Genomic DNA, 26454 nt, shown 5'->3' on the forward strand with positions numbered 1-26454 from the left:
ATGCTGTTTGATACTTCTTCTGGGAAGTTCTTCCATCTGCTGCCAGTGCTTCTCTGTCCTTTTGCAAAGTGGCTCCTCACAGAAAGGCTGAGGGGGGTTGGATGCTGTGGGATGGCCAAGATCCCACCTGCACTGCTGGGCTGCCCACAGACAGACACATCACCTCAGAGTTACCTACACCCTACAGACTGCAGCCAGTGTGGGACTGTGCCCACTGTACCAGCAACCACCAGCAGCCCTGTGGAGTACCTGGCAAAAACTCAGAGTTCTGGCACAGGAAAATGCCTGAGGCACAGCCAGGTGCAGCACCCACCTTCAATGATGTGCTTCCTTGAAAGCCCTCTCTCTGTTTCAGCCCTGTAAAGACAAAACACACAGTTAGGGGGCTGAGGTGCCAGCCTGCAGCAGGCAGAAATGAGGCCCCATGTCCCAGCTGGGCACAGAGCAAGGGGTGGCAGCCCTCAGCCCCAAGGCAACAGTCACCGCTCTGCATCGCTGAACTTACTTTCCACCCCAGTACAGCTTTGTTGTGATGACCAGACTGGAGCGCCTACGAAAAGAACAGAACATTTGTTTTTAAAGAAAATGATCCCAGAATCAGGAGCCCACCTGGCTCCAAGGCAGTGCCCTCCCCCTAAAGGCACCACCACCCTCACAGCATCCATGGGCAGCAGCATGGCTCACAGTGAAGGAGCGCTCCCTCAGGCATTACATCCCAGGAGAGATACATTTGCTGAATTAATCTCCAGTGTGATAGTAGATCAAATATTTATCATCAGCAAACTGTTTTGCTGCAAATTTGTACGAGTGTAACAATTTGCCTGGGTTTTGCTTGGCTTGACTTATTTCTGCCACAGGATGTGGAACATTTCCCAGTGAGCATCCATCCCTCAGAACAGGGGCACTGGCTTTGGTGAGAACACCGCTGGGACCGCTCTATGGTTGCAGGCTATGACACACAGGGGAGAGCCTTAAAGATTATGTAAATGCTCTTAAGATGACACCATGTATGCTAATGTGCTTCATTTACATGAGGTATCATCTCCTACCAGGCGGCCGAGATGAAGGCCCATCACAGCTTTGCATTCTTAATATACAGCCTTACGTGCGTGTGCAGACCTGCTGCACAAATAATCTGCATCTGTGAGCAGAAATGAGGATGAATGCACAGAGATCAGAGGGTCACGGAATGGTTTGGTGTGGAGGGTCCCTAAATGGCCATCAGCCCCAGCCCCTGAAATGCAGGGACGCCCACAGAGCCAGCTCCTAACCAGGCCTCCACCTGCAAGAGGCAGCGATGAGGAGCAGTTAGGAGGGCTGACTGCTGATGGAGCTGCACCCAGAGCCCAGTGCTTCCCATAGTCACCTCCCAAGTCCTACACCAACCCTGGCTAGCTGATGCACAGCGTATGTGAGAACCTGGTGGGCTCCCCACTCCCACATGTCCCTGCTGCCCCACCACGGTACCTCCAGCCCTTCTTCTTGAGGATGTTCCCCAGGATGACCTCAGCCCTGCAGAAAAGAGAAAGCCCGTGTGAGAGGCAACGAAGGATGCTCAGAGCAAGCAGAGCTCCACATTGCAGCCAGCCCCAGCCCAGTGGTCCTGCACTGGACACTGCCCCTAAAGCTGGGGATGGACATTTTCCTTTTCTTAGTTCAGCAATGATACCAAAAGCATGAGCTGTGCTAGAACTGCTCCTTGCTTGCGGAGTTTTCAGAGCTGTCACCATCATGGACCATTAATCACCACTGAGACAGGCACTGATTTGTCATTTATCCAGGATGTTTCCCAGTGAGTGCTCAAGGCAGCACCAGTGATGCATTTCAGCTGGGTGCAGGGTTGGCTTTTTTTTTAAAGTGTGCTCCAAAAATGAGGAGATTTCCCAAGCAAAGCCGTGCCTGGAGGCACAGGGAAGGACCTCAGTGCAGCTGGGACCCCTCATACCCAAACAGCACCCAACCAGGGACTCACTTGCCCGCCGCGTACACCTCGGCCGTGTCAAAGAGGTTGACACCACTCTCATAGGCGATGGTCATCAGCTGCTCGGCCACCTGTGGGACAGACATGGGGATGAGTGAAATGGTGCCACTACATCAACCTCAGCAGGGACACGGAGCTGCACAGCCCCTGGGGCCAAGCCTGGGAGGAACTGAGGGAAAAGCCCTGTGCTCTCCAATGGGAAAGCAGCCAAGAATTTAACAAGGTTACAGAAATCACTCTGCAGATCTATGGGGTTTAGTGCAGGGATACATTTGTCTTTTTGTTCTGAGCATTGCCTTTTTGCACTGACTTATTCTAAACAAGGAGAGCCAGGAAACCAAATTTGTCATTGAAACGGCTCTTTCTGCTTCAGACCACAATACCCAGAAACAGGAATAAATGCAGCTCAGTGATGTGCAGCGATCAGAAATACCAGCAAAGGTCGAATCGCTTACAAAGAAAGAAAGAAAAGCGTTTGAAAGCAGAATGCTGGGCCTTGTGCCTGCTGCAGGAGTTATTTTGGGATTTCTGCTGTGGCACCACACGGAGGGCTGCTGGAGCCTTGTTACGAGCAGCCCTGGTGTACCCAGCCAGCAGTGAGCCCCACATGGGCAGAACAGTGGTGGAGACCAGAGCGGGAGGGAAACCCAAGCACCTTTCCTTTTGTCTCATCTTATTAGGGAAAAAATAGCAAAATAAGTGGAAATCAAAGCACTGCTGTGAGACACCACGCTGCTGTTAGCTATGACTGCCGCTCATTACACGCAGCCTGCAAAAATAGAGCTTTCCTAGTTCTGCTCCAGGAGCGGTACTGCTGCCAATGGCACAGCACGGAAATACTGCTCCACGCAGCAGAGGGGAGTTGTTTCAAGGGGGAGATGCCTTCGTTAAAGCTGATCTTGGGAAATGTCAGATTCGTTAAGATATTTTGTAGCAGAAGCATGAGTCTTGCTTTGCTCTGCGTGCCAACGCTCTGCCATTTGCTGTCACCATACCCCACTCCCGTTAGCTGGCCATGCTTTTATATATACACACTCTCTGTAGTTTTGCTTCATGCATTATGCTGGAAGAAAAGGTCACTTACCTCGTCTGAGATTTGACCTCCAAAAGTGACCCAGGTCCCTACAAAGATCAAAACAACCAGTTACAATGGGAAAGGCTCCTGAAACAGAGTCTGAGTGTTCAGATCCATCAGGAGCAATTGGGAACAGAGAAACATCCTGGAGGTGCTGAAACATGTCATTGGGGCAGTGAGACTTCCCAAATCCCTGCTTCAGTGTTCACTATAACACAAACCCCAGCCAGGAAGTGCTCAGAGCTGCTGAAGCACTGAAACCTGTGCAGTGACTTCCCCTGAGCTGGAGCCCAGCACTCGCACCCACCCTTGGCCAGGAACTGAAGTAAAGGCCCCACTCTACCAGCAGAGATTTGCCCTTTCCCTCACTAACAGTTTTCTATGCACCAGCTTCCTTTGCATATAAGCAAAGTTACTTCTGAAGACGTGTTCACATGGAAACTCTGGATTTCCTGCAGAAGCACCAGGGCTCAGGAAAGGCCGTACCTTTCCAGTCTATAAAAGCTGAGCACGTTGCTGCTGTTGGAACAGGAATGAGACTTCAAAGAGTGCAGGCATTCCTGGCCCACACTGCATTGCCACACTGCAGGAATCGAGCTGTTCCCTGCCAGGACCCGCTGCCACCACAGCCCCAGTGGTGCAGGGAAGGGCCCTCCTCCTTCCTGCCACATTCACTGCATTTCAAAGCCTTTGGAAAAAGTATTTTTTTCTTATCACGAAATGCTCTGGTGCCACATAATAATGATAAGAATGAAAATAGGCTTCATTTTATCATTAAGCTCCTTTGTGCGAGTGAAAATTCCGACTAAGACTGATTTCCATGTTAAAGCTTCAGAAGAGTTATTTTTGTAAGAATACATTAAAATGCATCTTTACTGGAGGAAGGGGGGTGGGGGGGGAAAGCATTGAGACTGTTTACCACAAAGTGATCCTTAAACACACGTGGAGGTGGGGAGCACTGGGCAGGACCCTGCGGGAGGAGCCCCCAGCTCAACACGGGGCTGAGACTCACAGACACCAGGGACACACAGAAGAGATCACAGCATGGTTGGGTTGGAAGGGACCTCGGAGATCACCCAGCTCCAATGCCTGCCGTGGGCTGGTTCCACCCACCCGATCAGCGTCACACACTGACTGATTAGAAATGAGCCTTCGGGTGCCTAAGCCACATGAGAACAACGAGCTCTTTCTCTCTTTACATATAAATAGTAAATATATGCAGAACTGGGTACACCTTCCCTCCATACACCCGCCTTCCCCCACGCCCATCCTCCCAGTAGGGTGGGTGCCAAGGAGCTCAGGCTCATGATCATCGTCCGAGGGCTGGGAATGCCACTGGTCAGAAGCCGTGGAGGAATCATTGCCTTGGTGGCTGCAGGCCCAGCCAGCAGGGTGCTGACAACCCCCAGGGCAGCAGGAAACTGCAAGGCTCTGCTGCATCCAGGGCTGAGGGGCACAGGATGTGCAGGAGAAGGCACCAGGCCAAGACTGGAATACCCAGATGTGCCAAGAGCAGTAGGACAGGCACACAAGCAGCCAAAAGCATTGACAAGGGCACAGCTGGGACACATGGGAGCAGCACGGGGCCGTGGTGATGTGCCCAGGGAGGCTGTGGTTCCCAAAATTCCCTTCTAGAAAGCACAAGGCTCCTTTGGCATTTCCAGCAGCGGCTGAGGATGATTCACAGCCCAACAGGAGCAGTTCTGAAGGAAGAGATACAGGAGAAAAAAAATAGTAGTGAAGCACAACCCCTCCTTGTCCCCGCACCAAGCAGCCGTGTGCCCTTTGCCTGTCCCCATTAGCTGTGTGAGCACAGCCCCAGTGCCCTCAGCCCCACCGGGACACCAGCACAGACACAGTGCGTTTCAGGGCCCTTGACCTTTTGTGATCCTTTCTCTATTGTGTAAAAGGGAGCACTGACACGAGCAGAGATGCCTCGGAATTACAAGAGCACTGAGGCTATCAGGGAGGGGAGCGAAGAGCAAGATTGAAACTGGGGACACAGCAGGAATGCAAAAAGATGCCAAGGACGTTTCTCCAGTGTGGTGTGTGTAGTGCAGCACAGCTCCAAGGCACAGCAGCTCCCCAGCCGTGTTTGCCCCACACTGACAAGCTGCTTCCCAGCTGGATACCTGAGCTCCAAGGAAGGAATTTCTACAGTGAAGCTGGACTCAGCTCTGTTCCCATCACAGCTCCCAGCTTAGCACGGCGTGACTATTTCTGGGTTATTTGCTGATGCAAAATTCACTGCTTGATAATTCCACTGCTGGCAGATATGTCACCTTTCAGAAGAGCAGAGATCCTGGCTGGAAGACAGGGCTCTGCCTCCCCTGAGGACGGATCCACACCCCACTGCAGTGAGGCAGTGCCACATGAAGCTCCTGTCCACCACATCCATCCTTGCTCCACTGATGTCTGGGTGTCTTTACCTGTGGGGTCTGCAAAATGTTTGCCCCAAAGCAAAGCCACCAAGGTTCAAGGAAAGGCCTGACTCCTTTCTGCACCACATGCTGCTGGGTCTGCGCCTCGGGTGGCTCTGCAGCTGTAGGAACCTCTTGTAGAGGGAGTTTTCTCCTGGGCTTCTTCATGAGGAATTGGATTTTCTGGATTTGGGTTTTTGGATTTGAGGTGGCTGCTTTCATCCTGCTGCTCCTTCCCTCGCAGCCCTCCTTGCTTTCCTGGAGGCCGTCTCTGTGTTTGCTGAGCACCAGCAGCCCATCTTCTGACTTTGCTTTGAATTAACCACCAGGATACATGACCTTATTTCTTCCTGCATCCCAAACACATTTCTGAACCAACACTGCTGCGGAAACCTTCCACAGCCCAGGCACTTGCCCAGGGCAGGACTCTCTGATATTCCCCTTTGAAATTCTCACCTTGGGCTCACCGACAGCATGCACAGATGTGCCCACGCAGTGAGATTTCACATTTGTGAGGCAGATTGCTGAGCTGGCAGAAACTTGGGTACAACTTCAATTGGATTTGCATGCTGCAGGGGCTTAGGGAGACAAATGCATCTCCCAGGGAGCTGCGCAGGGAGCTCACAAAACAGCTGCCCATGTGGGTACTGGGGCAGACACTGACAGACCTGCTGTGAGAGGGGACTGAGCTGTGCCCTGGAAGAGATGCACATCACAGCAATGACTGCTGACCCCAAGGCTCCCCTTTCCCTCGCTCCCCAGCCCAGCACACTCTGGGCTACAGGAGCCCAGGAAAAGCATGAGAATACCACGGGGTCACTGCCCCATGGCACTGGCCCCACTCCTGCCCGGCTGCCAGCACCCAGCCCTGCAGCTGCGCTCCCAAGGGCTGATCTATAGGGACACGGCCCCACGTGCCTGCAATTAAAGAAAAGCTCTGCAAGGCATTTTTCTGCCACCACTTCCTCTCACACAACAACATTTGCTCTTGGTGAAACTGCAAGTGTGAAAGAAAACTCTACACCAGCTTGTAAGTCCTTTAAAAGCCTGGCATCTATTTTGGTCAGAAGAGCTCTTCTTGCCGGAATAGGGCTTATTTTTGTGACTTGTAATAGAGGGTGACTTGCATATCCCCCTCTATTTTAAAATCAACTCTCAAAACATCTTGAGAAAAAAAAAATACATTTTAAAGCATTGCTCACGTGGGTGGTACAACTTCTGGTAAGGGAGCTGATGGGGCCAGGGACCCCACAGCTGCAGCGGGGTTGTGCATGTGGGCTACCCACAGGGCCAGCACACAGTCCTGCAGTGCTCACAGAGGCACTTCTGAATCGCAGAACCAATGGGAGAGACCTCTCAGGTCCCCCACCACACCATACCACTGCCCACAGCCCTCAGTGCCACAACTCCATGTTCATGAGCACCTCCAAGAATGGTGACCCACTGCTCCGTGGGCAGCTGAGCCAAAGCCTGGCCACTCTTTGGAGAAAAAATATTTCCTAATATCCAACCCGACCCAGCACTGCTGGAATAGAGCCCTGTTCTTCCCAAGTAAAGATCTGTGCAGAAGCCATGGGGCTCTGGCCATGCACTCACCCAGACCGAGGCATGAAACACGCAGTCCAGATTTCCCAAGATTCCTAGGAAAAAAGAAACAAGACAGTGTTAGACCCAGCAGGGACACTGACAGGGTAAAGCAACTGGAGAATACTGCTTTTCATAGGATGGTTTGAGTAGGAAGGGACCTCTAAATGCCCTCAGTCCCATCCCCTGCAGTACAGGGGCACCCACAGCTCCATCAGGTGCTTTTAGCCCTTCCCCTGACTGTGGCTGTCTGCTGGTCTGGGCACACACCCCTCCAGGCAACCTGAGTCAGTCCCTCAGCACCCTTATTGCAAAGAGCTTTTTCTTTGTATCCAGCCTAAATCTGCCCCTTTTGGTTTGAAGCGGTGTGTAGGAAGGTTGATAGCAGCACTTACACCCCCAGTACTGCTCCCTGTGTCAGAGTTCTCACCCAGCACAGCCACAAATTACAGCCCCATCTAACATAAAACTGTAACAAAAACCCCACTAATTACAGCCTCTTGCTTTAGCCTTCACATCACAGACAGATCTGTGCAACTCCTTGGTCAGCCCGAGGTGTAACAGGGGGCCACCTCCATACTTCCACTGCAGAGCTGTGCGAAGAATTGCTCTGCTTTGTTTCTGCTCTCTGTGAATTACTAGAGCCCAAAGAAAGAACAGAACAGCCCTCCTGCCCTCCCACCCTCCCAAAAGCCAGCTCAGTGGTTGTCCTGCACCATTTGGGTGCTTTCATCTCCATGTGGCCCCCAACTGACATGGGCCAAACCCACTGCAGAGCACAGCCCCAAAGTGGGGGCTGGCATTTAGATACTGGAGCAGCACCACCTGCCCCAGGCTCACAGTGGGCTTGAAGCTGGCACCAGCTCCGCTTCTTTTGTCCTTTTGCATGAGAACACTGCTGGATCCCTACATAACAAATGGATGCAGACAGCACCAGCCATGCCAACCTACACACGACAGCTGCCCGTGCCCCCAAGCAGGGCTGTACTGCATCTGGCAGCTCACGGCAGCAGGGCTGTGGGTCACATCACCCCAGCAGAGGTGGTGTTTCCAGCACACATCTGCCTTTGGAAAATGCCTTTTGCTGGTCGAGCTGCAGCCGGCTCCTTGCAGAGCCCTCTCTGCTAATGGATCTGGGCAGAAACACTGTGTTTGGCTTCCTAAACACTGTCCTTGCCATGTGCTTTGTGTGCACGTGGCCGGGGTGCTGGAAAAATTTATGTCTATTGGAAAGAGCCAATGCTGAAAATGCCAAATCCTTTTAGTGCAAATGGAACCTGGTGGCTGCTCAGCTTGTGAGAGGGCATCCAGCACACGGTACACAGATTAGGAATCCAGCTCTAATTGAATTTGCTTTATGTAGAAGCAGAGAAGGTCTCTGTGTATCCTCCATAAGGTTTGGCACTAAATGAGTGAGGTACGCAGAGCTCAGCGGGGTTGATGGACCACAGCTGCCCCAATGCCTTGTAACCCCCTCCTGGGCACGGCCCCTCCATTCACATGCTCCAGTTGGCTGGAAGGCCACACACAAAGCCACAGAGAGAGCAGAATCAACACCTGCCCAGGGCTCCTTGCCTCCAGCACAGCCCTCGCATTGCTCAGCAGCACGTGGCCAATGATTTGGGGACCACCCCGGGGCAGCTCGGTGCTTTCAGCAAACAAAAGCCTTCCAGAGCCGGCTCCTCTCAGCCCCTAAAAAAAGCCAAAGTAAAGCAGAAATACACGTACATCTCAACTTGCATCTTGTAGCTTCCAAGTGTGCACATATGTGTAGACAAATTGGATACGGCTACATTACCTGCACATTTATCTATGCACATATATACATGCACACATACCTGGAAGCTGCAAAACCACCAACTGGAATCAGGGGTTTGTTTTCAAATAACCAAAGGGCAGAAGCTGCAGCAGTGCCTGGCAGTGCCCAGCCCCATGGCTTCCATCAGGACCCCCAGCACCAGGCATTGCCCTGTGCAGAGCAGCAGAGCACACCCAGCCAGCAGGAACTGCCTCAACTTCTCATATCACAGTGCTGTGCCCTGGGACATTGATAAGAAAAGGCCTTTCCCACACACAGGACAGGGAGTGAGTACACAGCATGGGTCCATCATGTCCATCCTTCACTCGCATGCTCAGCTCTCCTTGCTTTTCCCACCTCTTCACTGTGCAGGGCTGGAGCACCATCAGCAGGAGCTGAGATGCTTTCCACACCACATCCCTGGTTATAAAAAACAAAGCCTAAAGCCAAGTGGCTTCAATTCCAGAAAAAGAGAACTAAAACCTCCCCAAGAACCTCACCCTGCATGAACTGCACCAGCCCTGAGCCAGTCCCACAGTAAAGCTGAGGATGTTGGGGAACAACACGAGGAGAGGGGGGACACAGCACCCAGCTCAGACCCCAAGTGCCACAGCTGCAGTAGCAGAGGGACATCCATCACTGCACCGCAGTCCATGCACTCATTATGAGAGAGGACACTCCAGGCTGAAGTATTTGTTAACCTTTTTCCCTCCTAAACTTTGCAAGATTTATGTCCGAGCAGAGATAGAAAGATGCAGTCTTGCAAGATATGGTCAAGTTTATGGAGCCTGCAGGGAAAAAAAAAGCAGGGATATTCTGTCATGATGCAATTGTGGTCAGCAGGATTCTGCATCAGTGAGCACCTGGCTCCTTGGAAAGACTCTGCAGCCCTTTAAACACACACAGAATTATGCACACCAAAGAGAATTTGGTTCTGGACCTGGCTGTGATGCTGAATAAGCAGAGCCTTTTACTTCCACAGAACTGGGGGATTGTTTTGCTTGTTGGGCATTTTGCTGCAAGCAAATCTATGAGCAGAACCATACAGATATTGGGTGGAGAGGTGCATCAGAACTAAAGAACGTGCAGGAGGAGCTCATGGTGTGGCTGAAGTTCATGACAACGACAGTGGCTTCCAACCACAGGGGATGATGGGTTCAGAAATGGGAAGTGGCAAAGAGGGGAAGCAATGCATTGCACAGGAAATGCAGAACAGGGTAATGAGAGGCACCGAAGATAAAGATTGACTGTAAGAATTCAGGGAGGGGGGAAAAAAAGAGGCTTATTTTCAGGAATCTCAGAACAAAGACTAAACCATCCCCAGGGGATGCTGCTTTGTGATGTGGCACTGTAGGAAGATCAGATTACGTCTGAAATAAAAGTTAATTTTAGTTAAAAAGACAAGAAGGCTTAAAACCAAGATGAAAATTTGGCAACGAAAAGTGAGACTAATCACAGTGCACTGCAGCTCCCTGAGGCCATTTAACTCCTTCTCCAGATGGGGATCTGAGGGGAGCAATGTCCGGTGGCACTGCTGGCTTCCTGCAGCCTCACAGGTTCCCCTATGCACAGGATGAAGGCATCCGCAGGGGTTGCAAAGCTTTCCTCCAGTTCTGGGTTTTCTTTTAACTTCTCCTTTACAACTTTCCCCTAATGAAGGTGCCTCTGTCAGCACCCACAGCTACTGCATCGGCTCGGGGTTGCCACCATCCGCCCTGCAGTACAGGTGCACACACAGCAGCACAGTGTGAGAGAGAGCAGATATCATGCAGTACCTTAGAAAACCCAGAGCAAACCCCACAGCAGGGAGGAGTAGAAGGCGGCTGTGGGCAGTGATGGGTGCTGCAGCTCAGTGCTCTCCCCATTCCCAGGGCCTGGGGTTGCCTCAGCTGTTCCACAACACTTAGCCTGAGTGCTTTATCTTCTCAATTCCACTCCATTACTCTTTCAGGAAGGTCCTCTCTTTGCAGTAGCTGCACGCAAGCTCCTTCCCATCTCTAGTATAGACAGCTTGTTAAGTAACATTGTATCATTTCTTGCACAAGAAACATCCTCCCCTGCGATGCCCTGCCCCAGTTAACTCAGGGGTGCATGGGGCAGCCAATTATAAGCCCTGCTCATTGAGGCTCCCCTTACCCAAGCTCACAAAAACCCTTTCAAGTGAAACCAGCCTGGTGTGAGGAGTGCTCAGCGCAGACCCCAGGCACAGCTCCTCTCTGTGCCCTGTGCTCAGCCAATGCCTCCCCCAGGTGTTTCATGGTCACTTTGAGTTTAATTATTTCCTCCAAAGAGGAAATGCTGACAGTGCACTCAGAGCTGAGCAGGACCAAAAGGAATACGTGATTTATTTCTGCTTTATGGGTTGGGGTGAGGGCCACAGCAGGACATAATGTGCCCAGCCACATCCCAGGGACACTCAGAGCTGATGATGTCCTTAATTAAAGGGAAAGGGGAGAAAGCGAGCCCAAGATGCAGCCCGTGCCATATGGCAAGAGTAGCGCTGGTCTCCTGTGGCACAGGGCAGAAAGCAATTGTAATTAACCATTTTTAATTAACTCTAGTGCAAGGGAATGTGTAGGAGAGCCTAGTGACAGCTGCAATGCTGGAGGCAGCAGTGCTGCAGGGAACAGCCCTGTGCTGAGCATCACTGCAAGCTGCATCACTGCAATCCCTGACTCTGAGCTTCCTATGTCCTAGGCCCTTCTAGGCTTTCTGTACCCCCAGGGAAGGGAGAACACACCCAGTATCCTGCTGCAGACCTGATGTTCTCCACACCCTTGGCCCTGCTACAGACCCCCACATACCTCTCCGGCAGCACCTGATGCACGGCCCATGGTTCTGTGCAGGGAGCACCGTCACACAACTAAAACCAACAGCCCTCCCAGCACTGATTTATGGCCTGTGCCTCCTGTGCTGCTTAATCAGCTAATTAGCCAACAGCTGCTGCCTGCTACAATGGTAGGACAAAGCAATCAGGAACAAACACACCTGGTTATGCAGAAACACCTCACTGCTGCCCCACAAACAACCCCTGCCATCCCAGGTGCTGTGTGGTGCATTTTCAGCTGCCCCCATTGCAGGTGTCCCAGCCCAACCTGTGCAGGAGAGGCAGAAAAAGAAGAGTCAGACTTTGTGTCACCAAGCAAGGGCTGAGCTGCTGAGATCCTGCAGCTTTGCTTGTCTCTGCTTGGCTGAGTGAGCACTGCTGAAGGCTTAGAGACCTCCAACAGTGCTGTGGAGGCAGCAAGGTGAAGGTATCCAACCTGCCTGTCTGCCCACCCATCTATCTACCTGCCTATCCCTCCATATATCCAGCTATCCACCCATCTGTTCATCCACTGATCTACCCATAGAATCAAGGAATCACAGGATCATTAAGGTTGGACAGGACTATTAAGACCACCAAGTTCAATTGTGAGCCCATCACCACCAAGCCTCTGAGCCACGTCCCATCTATTCACCCATCTCCCCATCCAGCTCTCTATCCACCGAGCACTTAACTATCTATCTATCAGAAATGAGACAGAGAAAAACATGTTGTTTTTCAAGAAAGAAGTTTTAAATAAAATCTATGCAATACCACACATGGTGACTAAAGCATTTCAGACTCCACACCCACAGAAGAATAATCAGGCTCAGAAGAGCTTCAATAACACTGTTCCTCCCTTTCCACCCCCGGTTTCCTTGCCCTGTGTTGATGCCACTGCCCACAGCAGCTGACCTCCAGCAGTAACACAGACCAAGGGGATGCATCCCACACAAGTCCCTGTGGCAGCTGGCCACCAAGACAAGGATCCCACATCCCCAGGGCTGCCTTGGGCTCCTCTGGCACCCTATCAGCCCGCATCCCAACCCATAAGCAAAGCTGGGAAAGAAGGAGTAGGCTTTCCTGTGGATCATCTGCAGTTTGACTTATTGTTACCAAAACGCACAAAAATGCCACCATTCCTGAGGATTGCAGGGGGAAAACAACGTTGCTTAGAAACATCCCCATTATTGCTTTGGAACAGCTTCTTTTTGAACAGAAAATGAATAAAATATGCAATTTGCTCCCTGCAAACTGAAGCTGCTTCACATAGCAGCAAGGCCCAGCAAAGCTTCTGGGCTGAGCTCCCGCAGGAGCCTGGCAGCAGGGCAGTGACCCACAGCTTTTCCTCTGCGTGGAAACAGGAGGGAGGGAGAAGGGTGGGTGCAGAACTCCGCGCTGCTGGCACTGCTCAGCCACCGCCCCCAGAAGCCCAGCACCCAGCAGACTTTGCTGTGCTGCTCTTTCTGTTCTGAGCTGGTGACAGACTGCACACTTCGCACCGCTGGAGCATGACAGTCTGCTGATGGGTTTGCATGCAAAGTTTGCAGTACAAGTGCTGGCCCAGACCGTGGTGCTGGCCGGCTGCTCGCAGCATGCAGGGTGAAGCTGTGGCTCTGGGGCCCAGTGCAGTGCTGGAGCAAGGAGCTGCCCCCCAGAGCACTCATGAGCAACACAACCCCATTGCTCATGGCTCTATCAGTAGTTGGCAGTGCAGGGCTGCAGGTGCTGGAGTGCAGCTGTGCTCTGTCCCTGGCTCTCTTCACACATTCCAAACCATTCCCACCATGCACACAGCCGCAGGCATAGAGGCAGCTGTCTGAGCTGAAATTGCCCGCAATTTTCTTGGCTGCATCCTTCAGAAAGTTGCCGATGATGCATTAAAATGCAGATCAGGGGAAGTGCATGGGCCACAGGCAAGTGCAGGGGCTGCAGCGAGCGCTGCTGCTGTCCCACATGCACCCAAGTTCCCCATGCTCTGCGCTCCAGCTTTGCTCCCTGCAGCGTGGGAAGCACTGCATGCACAAAGGTGGAGGCTCAGCTCTCCGAAACCCCTGGAGCTCTGCAGGGCCCTACAGTGAGCACTGCACAGGGCCATGCATCCTTCCTGAGCACTGAGCACTGTCCCGTCCAACCCTTGGTGAATGTCTCACTTCTCTCACGCTGTAGCAATAGTCTGAAATACAAATATTCTGCTCGAAATTCCAACTGGACTCTGCCGAAATAGCCGTGCTAAAACAATACCTTAAAAATGCCTTAAACTGTGCACTTCACTGGCAATTAAGTTAGCAATGTTTCTACATCACATCCTTTCTTCCGCCCATTTAAGCATTAGATTAATGTTGTCAAGCAGTGCTTAAATGGAAAAAAAACCAATGCAGGAACAACCCAGGAGTGGATGTGGCATCCATCCGTGCCGGCAGCCCAGCAGCTTGCAGCCTGCTGCCCTTCTGCTCACTGCCACCCACAGCTACATCACAGCACCGCTCCACGCTGCCTGTTATAGTCCCAGAGCTCATCGCCTCCCAGTGCCACTGTCCCATGGCACCAGTGCCAGCACCCCGTGCCAGCACTCCTCTCATGTACTGTCACACCCCGTCCAGTGATGACAGTGGCAGACCCTGCACACAGTTCTGAGGCACAGCTGCCACCCACAGGCTCCGCTTCAAAGCTTCACCTAAAACCCCTTTGTGCAGATGGAACCCGGAGGAGGAGAGGCGGCTCCTTTGGATCCATTAAATCCGCAGTCCTGGGGGCAAATGCATTGTGAATGTAAAGGCAAACCCTTCCTGTTCACTGGAGCGGTCTTACAGCAATAAAGTGAAGCTCAGGCCATGAGCCATAAAAACAATCCCGGAGAGCTATTGAAATAATATGTAACCTTGTGGCAGAATAATTGGGCTGTTGCCTGACGGTGCTTAAAGCTACCCATAACTGCAGCAAAAGCCATGAATCCCTGAGCACACAAGGCAGCCATCTGCCTGACGCCCATAGCAGCAGGCAGGGGCAGGGAGGACCCGGGCCCCAAAACACCACGAGGAGATCCCTGCTCACTGCAGGGCACGGCAGCAAGGAGCTCACCCAACTCATGCACCACGCTCTTCCACTGCCTGGCATCTGCCCACAAGGCTTTGCCAATGCAGCGCTGGCATTCCTAACGCAATGCGTCTGTATGGGAAATCCATACCTCGCTGACAGCACTGCAACGTTCTCTTGCAGCCCATGGTGCGTGGAGAAGGAGTGGAGGAGGCAGTTTGGGGCCGTGGTGTGAGGGGAGGGTGCCCTGCAGCACTGTGCAGAGGGAACAATGGGACAGCAGTAGGGTTTATCCTCACTGTATGCACCAATTGTGTTTGCCACCGGAGACTGATCTGGGCAACAAAGTGGGATTTTCTGGCACCCTGTTTGTCATCCTTCCCTCACAGAGCTCGGGACTCTGCCCCATGGCTCTGCCCCATGGCACAGAGCTGGGAGGGGAGGGGCAGGGAGATGTCAGTCCCACACCCATCACAGCACCCACCTGTGCTTGGGCTTTGCTCCCAGGGCCAATACAACAGATTGCAGCCCTGCAGCTACACCCCCTCCAGGCAAGGAGGAAGGATGCTGCACTCCCAGACAGTCCCAATGCACTCAGCCAGGCACACCCCATCCTGCCCCCATGGTGACGCAGCTGACACAAGTGGTGACATGGGGAAACCCCGTCTGATGGTTCCATGGCACAGCCACACGTGGGCTCACAGCACATGGGCTCACGGCACGTGGCAGCTCGCTTCCTGAAGCTGTGCACTGCTTGCTTTGTGCTGTTTTGATGCCTGGGTGATGCCACAATTAGATATGAAGGAAACGAAGTGAGATGGAGCAAATGAAATGTGCACATGGGAACACACCTGGATCCTAATATTTACAGACATTCCCAAAAGAATGCACTTATCCCAGCGAGCTTTGTATTGCATGTTCCAATCTGTTCTCTCATCTGGAGCAAAGCCAGAAATGAGCCTGGTGCCAGCTCTGCTCCCGTTGGCCCCAACACTCTGTCACCATCTCCCTGTACACAACGACAGCAAGACAAGGATCACTCCCTGCACAGCCTGCCATCCACTGCACCACGTTCCCTGCAATGCTGTGCCCCATGGCAGTGCTCCATGGAAATGCCATAATGTGCTGCAGTAAGAAGATGTCATGCCCCAAGGCAATGCCCCATGGAGATGCCGTGCCCCATGGCAATGTCCTATGGCAATGACACACATCCACTCCAACCACAGCATCCCCGTGCTCTGAGCAGGTACTCAGCAGTGCTGGAGTGCTGTATTTTTAGCATAAAACAAAAGGCATCCTAAGTAGCACGTCATTTCAGGCAGCACACATTGTAAAGCTTGTCAGCAGTGACATAATGCGAGCAGAAAATGAACTGGGAAGGACTTCAGCCTGAAATACAAGGGAGCTGAGGACTTTACAGCATTACTATTGCAGCTGCTGGGGAAAGCCTTGGGCTTCTCCAGACACAGAATTTCCCTCAGATTGAGGAACCACAGAGGAACACGAAACATCAGCTCAGTCACTGCTGGAAAGCCTCTTCCCTAATTAGAGGTTACCTTGATCTGCCAGCAGCACCAGGGCTGAGCCGGGAGCTTTGTGCAGCTCTTCCTCACATTTCCCCCATGCTGCTTCTCTTGAGGGAGAAATCTCCTCTAGGTATGGAGAGATTTGGGAGCAGAACCAGGGATTAGTCACAAAGATAAAGCCTCAGCCCCGTCACAGCTGTGATGCTATTCCTGCTGCAGTCCCCAGGCTGCCCGCAGCCGGGAGCCGGTGGAGCCGTGCCAGCCACCAGCTGGAGGCAGAGCTCAGCCCTCGCTGGAGAAACCTTCCCCAGAACTGAACTCAGGATGAGTTATAGAGCCCCAACTCTGCGTAGCAGCAGAAGGTGCAGCCACATCGTGTGTTGGTCACTGTGGGAGCCCCAGGAAATCAGCGTGTCAGGATAACTACTGACAATTAGCACATGGTCCGCAATACTAACGAGCAGAAGCTGTGACTTGGTAGTGGGTTACATCTGTAGTGCTCCGTGCTCGTGCATACAGCGGTGTAGGGCAGCAGGCACGGCCCCGGGAAGTCACTGGGGCCAAACCCACACCGCACAGCAAACAGCAGCGAGCATCCCACATGCTACGTGTCTGTGCACCCTGTGCTGCACACACCTGGTGCCGAGCAGCAGCCCAGCACAGGGCACAGTGTCAGCCCCACGGCCGGAGCTGCAGAGCCCTGAGCCCCACGGGCTCTGCTCAGTCAGGATCTGCCCCCCAGCAGCTGACGAGGGGACATCCCAACCAAAAATAGCAAAGTGACAAAGCCAGAAGAGCCCTCATTTTTCAGCTGGAGGTGTGGCAGAGAAGCCCATCAGCTGGAGCATCTCGGAACAAAGGAGCAGCCTTGTACCAGTTTTCATTTCTAGGCTATGAGCAATCTGCGCAAAACACACTGTAGAAAAGCTTGTGATTTCCTTCTGCATTTCACTCCCCTGCCCGGGCTGAAGTCTGTGAGCAGTCCCTGGGATGGAGTGGCACTGAGGACAGCTGATTCCCTTCACTCCGTGCACGCTGCAAATGAACTTTTCCTGTCCAGCCTCCAACGTGCTTTGCTAATTGATTCTGCTCATTAATACCGGTGTAAGTTATGTCAAGCACTTCATGGGAACCATCTTAATAGCAGTGCCATAAATTCACAAGTATCCCTTACAGCCCACACGGGTGTTCTTTGTACAGTATCGCAAGCACACACGCTGGCAGAAGCCTTAGCACACAAATGCTGTTTGGTTATGCAGAGGTTTAAAGATCCCCTGAATCTCAGCAGCTCTGACACCAGAGGCATCCGGAGAGGAAATTCTATAGAGCTGCAAAGCAAAGAGCCGTCATTACACACCGCAACCGAACAATGGGTGCCGCGACCGTACCTGTATTTCATGCCAGTTTGCTTGGCGGTGGATTCCTTGAGCGAGATGTGGTGCTGAGGGGTGAAGGTCCCCAGGCTGCGGGCGATAATCGCCACCGTCCGGAATTTGGCCCTGGCCGCGTTCACCACGTTGGGAGCAGCGGCGTTCTGCTTGCTGATGAGCCGCTCTTCCCCATTGCGACTCTTCAGGTTGTGCTCCGTGCAGGCGATGGACACCTGCATCGCGCCCCACGGCCCAGGGGAGCCGGTGGCTGGGGCACGCCGCCGGGTAGAAGCCCCCAACCCAAGCCCGGCTCGCGGTCACGCCTCCCCCGGCGACGGCCTCGGTGGGTCGGGGAGCGGCATCCGCCTTTAGTCGGGCGCTCGGGGGAACATGGAGCTGTCCCCAGTGCTCGCAGGCTTCGCCGCCGCGTTACATCAGTGCGGGAGCGCCCCGAGCCCACCCGGGAGCCCGGAGCCCCCCCAGGACCGCTGCACCCCCGGGAGAGGAGCTGCCTTTTGTACGGGCACAAAGGCACCGGTGGAAGAAGCGGAGGGGAGAGCGGCGCTCGGAGCGGCTTGACGTTGAAAATGGGCTAATCATGGGGAAAAAAAGGAAAAAAAAAAAAAAAAAAGAAAGAAAGAAAGAGGGGGAGGGCGAGAACAAGCGCTGTGCTCCGGAGTGCCGCTGGGTTAACTCCTTCCTGCCCCACGCCTCCCGCACGGCGCAGCCAACATCCCCTGCTGGGAACGGACCCGTGGGTGTGGGGCGTGGAGGATGGGGGGCAGGGCTGGCTTTGGGGCGAGCATCTCAAAGCTGGGGAGCGGCTGACTGAGCTCACAGCCTGGGAGTCGCCATCTCGGACACAACCTTTGGCATCGAGTTACTGCAAAATCATCAATAAATGAATGCTGCCAATCTCAAATAAACACTGCTACACATCCAAAGGAGTGTGGCATTGAGGGTCACTGACACTACTGCCCACACTGTGCTATGCAGAGGGACCCCAAGGTGAGAATCACAGAATCACAGGCTCATCAAGATTTAAAAGACCTCCAAGATCATTGAATGACTTGGGCTGGGAGGGACCTTAAAGACTATTGAGTGCCAGCCCCTGGCCATGGGAAGGGCTGCCAACCACTAGAGCTGGGTTAGGATGCGCAAGCACACCACAACCCACCCCCCATGACCACTGCCAGCAGCCCTCAGAGCCACATCTCCACTGTTCTGACCCCTTCCAGGGAAGTTGAGCCCACCGCTCCCTGGGCAGCTGTGACAGTGCCCGATCACTCTTTCATAGAGGAAATTTCACTTAACATCCAACCTGAACCTCTCCTGGCAAGGCATGAGGCCATCACCCCTCCTCCTGTCACTGTTACCTGGGAGCAGAGGCCGACCCCTCTCACCACAGCTCTCAGGGAGTTAGAGAGAGCTGTGAGGTGTCCCCTCCATCTCCCCTTGCCCAGGCTGAGCCACCCCATTCCCTCAGCTGCACCCTGCAGGGCTTGTGCTCCAGACACCTCACAGCTCAGCAGTGACACAGGCCACAATGCCATCAGTATTCTTGCCCACCTCAGCACACTTCTGGCTCATGCCAACCATCATCCCCAGATCCTTTCCCACCACGCAGCTTTCCAGCCACTCAGCCCCAGAAGCAACAACTCCTGGCAAGACTGCTCTTGGACTAAAGACTTAAAATGCGGGATACCTCTTTGATATAAAGTCATCAGCTTTAGTTTTAAAAAGCCTCAAAGCAGTGCCCTCTTCCCTGTCACAGCCCATGCCCGGGCAGCTCTGCACAGACCTGAAGTGTTGCACATTAACCAAGAAATTGATATGTTATGCTTTTAATCGTTATGCAAACACACTGAGCAGCCTAACACAGCTTTTAAAGCACAACCCGAATGTATCTGGGGCCTGAGGTGGGCTCTCAGGACGGCTGCTGCCAGAGCTCAGCTGGCTGCAGGAATCCATGGCTGTGCAGACCCAATCCAGGTCACCAATAACAATGCCATCTCAGCTGCTTTAAGCTCTTTAGCTGAAATCCTTCACTGCCAGGAGAAGGCAGTGACATAGAGATCAGCCCCAGCCCCACCAATGTCACATGAGCCCCTCGGCAAAGTTTCTTTGCTCATAGGCTCTTCAACAAGACAGCAAGTTATTTCCAGTTTAGCTATATTTTATTGAAGTTGTGCCTGTGTATCTATCATATGGGGGGGAGGGGGGATGGAGAGCGACTCCTCGCTCATTATCACTCTGTGCTGCAGGCACTGAGCTTCTATTTCACAGCCCAAGCGATCCGTGTGCCACAGTGCCGTGCAGCACAGCTCTGTGCGACATTAAAGGGGAAACCGGAGCTGTTTTCCTGCTCGCTCCCAAGCAGCCTTTTCCATCTTCTTTCCCCTGGTTCCCCCCAGCTCTGCTTGGACAGCTCCTGCACTGCGCACAGCTCCGAAGCACCTTTGGAGAACTGTTCGGCCGCAGCAATGCTCTGCATAGAAGCAGAGCCAGCATCCAGCCCTGCTGCCCGGCACAGAGCAGCCCTTAAGCTCCTCACGCTGCTCTGCTCTGTGACCATCGCTGCTGCTACGTTTGCAGCTTTCTTTCCTCTGCTGGCAGGGAAAAGGCATCCTGTGAGCTCGGCTGCCCAAAGCCACGGGGCTTCCTGCTGCATGCAGGCTGCAAATCAGGCAGCACCACTGAGAAGAAAGCAGAAAGCAACAAAGAGGAGGAACCTGGCAGGGATTAATCTCAGAAAGCTCTGCAGGACAGACATTCCCCCACCACTGCCATGTAGGCACAGTCCTGTCCCAAGGCATGGCCACAGGAACTGCAGAGCCCACCCAACCTGTGCCCCATCCTGGAAACAGCTGGGCCTCCATGGAGCCATCCCCACACACCACTGAAACCCCAGCGTTGGGGCTGCAGCAGGTAATGTGTCCTGAGCCCAGCAGGACACCCATGGTGAATTCTCACCACACATCCCAAGGGAAATTGCGCCTGGGAAGCTCTGGCTATGAACATGGTGTGTGCAGTTCTGCTCCATCTCAGGGCAGGAAACAACCAGGCTTCCTGCTGGGTTGCCTGCTGATGGAGAAGCTCCATTACATCTCCCTACATCACTCCTATGCAAGCATGGTGAGGTTGCAGGACAGAACTGATCTGCTCCTATGGGGGTGTACCATGGCATCATCAACACCAAGGAGGGGAGATGGCAAATGCTGCCCAGCTGTGGCACAGGAACTCAAGCCCAAGCTTCACTTACCATTCCTTTGGGGTGTGAAGAAGCAATAGACAAACCAAAACTAGCATGAAAAGAGAGTATTTGGGGTTATTCTAATCAGAGCAGAGCAGGAGGCCAGCTGGGTGCCCAGCTGCAGAAGCTGACCCTACAGAACAGACTTACACAGCTAAGTATCACTAAAGGGAAATAGTCGCCTATTCTCAGCCATCTCCCATCCTGGGCCCAGCCTAGTGCTGACTGCAGCCCCCACTGCATCCAAGGGCAGGTCGGGGTTTCCTCCAGGATGAGCCCAGCAGGTGCTTGCACCTCTCTAGTTGGTGCTGTTGTGATGTGCTACAACACAGGCAGGGTGAGGAAGGGAGCGTGAGGCCAGCAGTGTGCACTGAGCCAGCGCTTCTCTGTTACACCACACACTGCACCGTGCAGACAACGCAGTCTTCCCAAGGTTCCTCGCACAGTGATTAATACATTTATTCCAAATGCAGCTCAGCCCAAGCTGTGTATTTCCAGCTTGTCTCTGCTTATTGAATAGTAAATTTAGGCAATTACGTACATTATTCTGCTATCCATACACGTCAAACACCGCCCGGCTGCAGTTTGTAACAGCTCATATCTCTAAATAAACTTATGTATAGAAATATGTTCTGAGGTGTGAGGCTGGGATGCTGAAGAGCAGCTTCCTGCATGGCAGTGGGTGGGGGACAGCACAGAGCACGGCTCCCCAGCACCAGCCCACAGGGCACCCCCTGTAGGAGCTGCAGCACTGGTGGAGCTGCACTTTCACATTCCACCCGCAGCAATTTTGCTTAAACCAACACTGTATAGTAAGCACTGCTGAAATATGCTCTTCCCAAAGAGAGATTTTCCCCAGCTTTCATGCTTCTCCTGCCATCCCACGAAGCAGGCAGAGGGAAACCACCCTACAGCCCTCGTGCTGTCTGACAGAGATGGAGCACTCCAACTGAGACCAAAGCTCTCCCAAAGGACCAGGGGCACCTGCTGTGGTCACTGCATGGAGCTGCTGCAGCACCGGGGTGACAGCACTCCTACCTCCCCCCACTGCCATGAAAATCCTTTGGGAAGAATATTTCCTTTTTCACCTGCAGAACACCTTACAAAGATACTTCACATTTTCGGGCCCTGACACCAAGGACAGCCCTCGAGGTGCTGCAGTGTCACCCAGCAAAGGGTGCAGGGCCTCCCTGCAGAGGACAGTGCCTGCACGGCTGCAGCTACCCAGGTCTTTCCAGAATGGGGACAGAGCCAAGCGACGATGAAACCACGCTCAGAAAATTCAGTAGAGCTTATCAGGCGTCAGCAGGCACTGGAGCCGCAGGAGGGAACCAAATCCCCTTTGCAGCCGTTGGCCCAAGCACCAGCAGCACAGCTCAGGGAGAAGCACAAAGTGTATTTCTATGGGGTGCAGCATCCCCGCTCAGCTCCATCACTGCTGTGCTCCCCCAGCACGTAGCCCCCTGCAGCTGATGCCTGTAGGTTTAGGAACATTGCTTTTCGTCATGGACATTTTGCCTGGCATCCGACTCCCCATCACATCCCCTCCATGCATCTCCCCAGGACATCACACGCTCTGCTCAGGAATCCAGGGCTGATAATTCACTGATGATGATTGAAGGCACACAGACTAGAATCAATAATGAGGAAACATCCCTGTGCGCAAATTGGGTCACAGAGCTGCATTCTGGGGTCTGAAAAGGGGCATTTAAAACACTGGGAGCTCTGCAAACAGCTCCCACTCCCTGCCAGTGCAGTGCTGGAGATGCCACGTGTTCTGGGAGCAGAAGCAGGTGGGCAAATGGCTTTGCTACCGATGATGGGAACAGATGTGCTTGCTCAGGGGAGCTCAGAGGCTTCGGAGTAGATTACTTCATAGGGAAGTATGTGTGCATGCACACGTGTGCAAGAGCATGGGTGTGCATTTGGGTGGCTTGCTGGGACAGGAGACCCCTGCCCTGCTGTGCTGGGAGGAGGCCCCACACCGTGCACACTGGGGGTCCCCTGTCCCCTGTCCATGCAGCTGCTCTTTGCCCACCTTGTCCATTCATGCATAAAGCTGTACAAAAATAACGTGAACAATAAGCAAAGAGAGGAAAGAGAAATCATTTGGAAGATGGCTGGGCATGGGAATACCTGCCTTGCATTGAAGAGCCATAGTTCAGGAAGAGAAATCACTTAACAGAAAGGACAGCTGGCGGTGAACAAAGGGCACAGCTGGGTGCAGCCACAGCATCGATCTGCACCAGGATGGGGAAGATATCAATGTTGTGAGGTACGTCCCAGTGAGCAGAACACAGCTGTGCTCTGAAACCAGCAGCTCAGGCTGGGCGGCAGCAACCATGCTCCATCTGAGAGCAGTGCTGTTAGTGCCAGCAACAAAGCCATGCAACGCACGGCTGCTCTGCCTGTTGTTCTGTAACAGGCTGAACTAAGCTGCATTTGCTGCAGCAATGAAAGGGGAAGGAACTAATCGCCCTATAAACAAACCAGCTTATGAGCATTTAGGCAGTGTTTCTTATTAACAGTTCTTTTGTTTACTACAATTAATTAAATAGCTCTTCATTAAAAAGTTGGGGGTGGGTGGGTGTTTTTTTATTTGTTGTCTGTAGATCAGACCTACAGCTATGGGAAGAAAGCTCTGGGAGGTGACTGAGCCATGCTGGGAAGGAGAAGTGCTCACACAGTGAGTCTTTGCCCAAAGCGGAACAGAAATCTACAGAAAATAGGCATCAGAAGCCCCCAGGTAACAACAAGAATCCCCACGGCATGTACCAGAAGTTCTACATGGCCCTGCAGAGCATTCCTTCTGCTGGGGATGGGCTGTGTGAGACGCAACATATCATGGCTGCTGCTGTCAGCTGTGAGAAATGCATGGAATCAGGAGTATGGATTTGCTAGAATCCATCATCTTCAGCAGAAATTAACTGTATTGTAGTACTTTATTCCATCTTGTTAAAGGCTCTGATGGATGAAGAGCAGCCTGTAAGCCAAGCAGCCAAGGTGCATGCAGGGTGACAGACAGAGACAGAGCTGAGAGCAGAACCCCAGGCTTGGGGCAGCTCTGGCTGCCCAGGGTCCCATCCTGCCCATCCCGAGCACCCCCAGGATTAAAGCCATCCCTGTGCACTTGCCATTGCTCAAGGCCATGCAAACTTCAAACCATGCAGAGAACAGCCACTACAGCATCCCCTGAGTCCTAGCAACCCACCTGCTCTAGGACACAGGGAGCTCAGTCAGCCTCACTGTGCAAACTCTGTCCATACCTGTACACCATCCCCGCCTGCGCCTGGATGCTCTCATGCAGTGACAGCCCATGCACATGGAGGAACTTCTCCAGCTGCCTCCGCTCGTTGGCCCCACTCACTCTTCCTGCCCCAGCTGTGGGGTGGTCTCTGGGGGCTGTGCTCGGCTTTTTGCCCCGCAGCACTTCGCTGGCTTTCTGCAGAGCCGGTTTGTGGGGTGGGATGCCAGCACAGGAAGGCTTGTACAAGTGCATGGCCCCACACCATGCAGCAGCACTTTCCTTTGTGTTGTTGCAAGGGGAGCATTCCAAACCAAGTGGGCTCTGGCTGGGACAGCAGTGCCTTCTGTCAGCTGAAGCCTATAACAGGAAAGGGCTCTGAGGGGCGAGAGCTGCCAGTGGGAACGGAGTGCTGAATCTGTTTCCCAGGTCTTATATTTAGAGAATGGGAAATATTTGTTTGGGATTCAACCCAAGGCCAACAGATGTCAAAAAGAATATTCTCCTAGAGTTTATTTGAGGCCTGGGATGGAGAGATGAGTGCTGCAAGCGTCTCCTACATGGCTCCTTCAAACCTGGTAGGCTTATCTGCTCCGGTGTAAACTGCCATAACCCAGGTTAAGTGCTCTGTAATCCCCCACTGCTACGTGCCAAAGGCCCAAGAGGATGCTGTTTGTGAGCACATGCAGGGGAATGAGGCAGCCAAAGCCCCACAGAGACAAATAACCCAAGCAGACAGAGGAAATACTGAGCTGTGTTGAGTGCTGCATTATCCTCTGACCCAACACAGAGGCTTTAAGGCTGGGATCCAAGGTCTCACAGCCTGCAGCTGTTTCACTTAAGTGCACCCCATACAGAAACCTCCTGCATCCCCAGGAAACAGTGCAGGGCTTGGGGGCACCAGCAGACCTCCAGCACACCATGGCCAGGGCAGGCCCAGCAGTGCCTGGGTCTGGTGAGCAGCACAGGATGCAGGTTTCCCAGGCTCCTACATTTTAAACACCCAGCCCACCTCCCGGCTCTACTCTCAATCCCAAATACATCTGAAATATCAGTTAAATAATCAAGTGATGGATATATCATGCACTCTGCTAATCCTTAAAGCTTTCAAAGCAGATAAACAAGGGCTGAGCTAAAAAAGAAAACATATTTTAAAAGATTATAATTCAATGTCACAGAGAGGAGTTGCGCATGGAAATGTGGGTTATCCATCCTCCCCACACTGCTATGCTGGGACATGTAAGAATCCACCCCATCCGAGCTCCTACACCAAATCTCTCCATTTTACATCCTGTCAGATCCAGCTCTCTGCTCATCTCTAAAGCAAGATGAACCAAAGGCAAAGAAATACTCCCACAAGCCACTCTGCTGTTTTCAGACATTGGAGTTTCTCTGGTTTAGAGCCATAGGGGCCGGCACCGCTCAGTGTCATGAAAAATTCACCTATCCCAGAAGTTATCCCCATGCCCGTGGCTTTGTGGTGCCATAGAGCAGCCACCACCTGGTCTCAGCCTGTGGAGATGTTTGGGCTTCCTTTGTTGTGAGTGGTTTGACAGCTTCACACTGAATTGCTGCTTTCTTCACCTCTCGTGGTTATACACCACTTTCCTTTCATGTTCCCCTGTCACCCACACCACCCCACACACCTGCAGCCACTTCTGACCCCAACCAGATGCAACCACAGACACCAGGGATGGGCCCAAATTATCACAGGTGGGTTTGGACGTGAAATCTGGGAGCTGAGAAGCAAAGCTGTGACAAGGTCAGTGATTCCAGTTCACCATAGTCCAGGGATAACAAGCCCCCAACAGTTGGAAATGGAAATCTGGAAATCACAGAGCCAAAATCCTTCTATTCTTATCATAGTTGACATAAGCGTTGCTATGGCTATCGCAGTTGTTATCAATATTGTTAGGGCTGCAGCTCTCATTGCCGATGTTTGTATGGCTGTTGCTGCCTTGAGCTCCCATCACTGCTGCTATCAGCAGTACCGCTGTCGCGCCGCGGGCTGCCCTACCTGTGCGGCATCCCGGTGGTGTAGGCGACGGTGTGCTCGTGTGAGAGCTCACAGCCACGCAGGTACCAGCTCATCTCCAGCTCCCGCAGCAGTGCCAGGCGCCGTGCCCGCTGCTGTGCCGCCAGCTTTGCCCGTGCCTCCTTGGTGCCCTCGGTGCTGCCACGTGAGGCTCGCTCCCTGCTGCTCAGGGACAGCACCGATTGCTTCCGCAGCTTCAGCGCTTCCTCCGCGTTCTTGTTGCCCACGGTGCCCGTTCGTGCCGCCAGCATCGCCGCGTTCGGCCCCGAGCGCAGTTGCTGCCCTCAAATCATTTAAACTGATTTGTGGCACGCACCGTCCTCCCT

The 26454-nt window shown here is 53.0% G+C and overlaps 1 protein-coding gene across 2 annotated transcripts in view; it reads right to left on the bottom strand.

Annotated features, from left to right (window-relative positions):
* The window catches only part of KCNAB1 (potassium voltage-gated channel subfamily A regulatory beta subunit 1), a 33672-nt gene extending 9236 nt beyond the window's left edge, over positions 1-24436 (bottom strand). The window contains exons 1-7 of one of the 2 annotated variants that reach the window (XM_015872119.3): positions 24116-24436; positions 7073-7116; positions 3066-3103; positions 1973-2052; positions 1468-1512; positions 506-550; positions 314-357 (exon numbers count right to left, since the gene is read on the bottom strand). In XM_015872119.3, coding sequence (XP_015727605.2) covers positions 314-357; positions 506-550; positions 1468-1512; positions 1973-2052; positions 3066-3103; positions 7073-7116; positions 24116-24348 — 529 coding nt within the window. In that variant the 5' untranslated portion in view covers positions 24349-24436. Of the gene's footprint in view, positions 1-313; positions 358-505; positions 551-1467; positions 1513-1972; positions 2053-3065; positions 3104-7072; positions 7117-17614; positions 18354-24115 lie in introns of those variants that run through there. The other variant, XM_015872120.3, reaches the window with a different exon arrangement.
* Between the last annotated feature and the right edge of the window lie 2018 nt (positions 24437-26454).

This window comes from Coturnix japonica, chromosome 12, assembly GCF_054131305.1.
Source record: "Coturnix japonica strain WE chromosome 12, WE-NBRP24, whole genome shotgun sequence".
NCBI classification, from domain to species: Eukaryota; Metazoa; Chordata; class Aves; order Galliformes; family Phasianidae; genus Coturnix; species Coturnix japonica.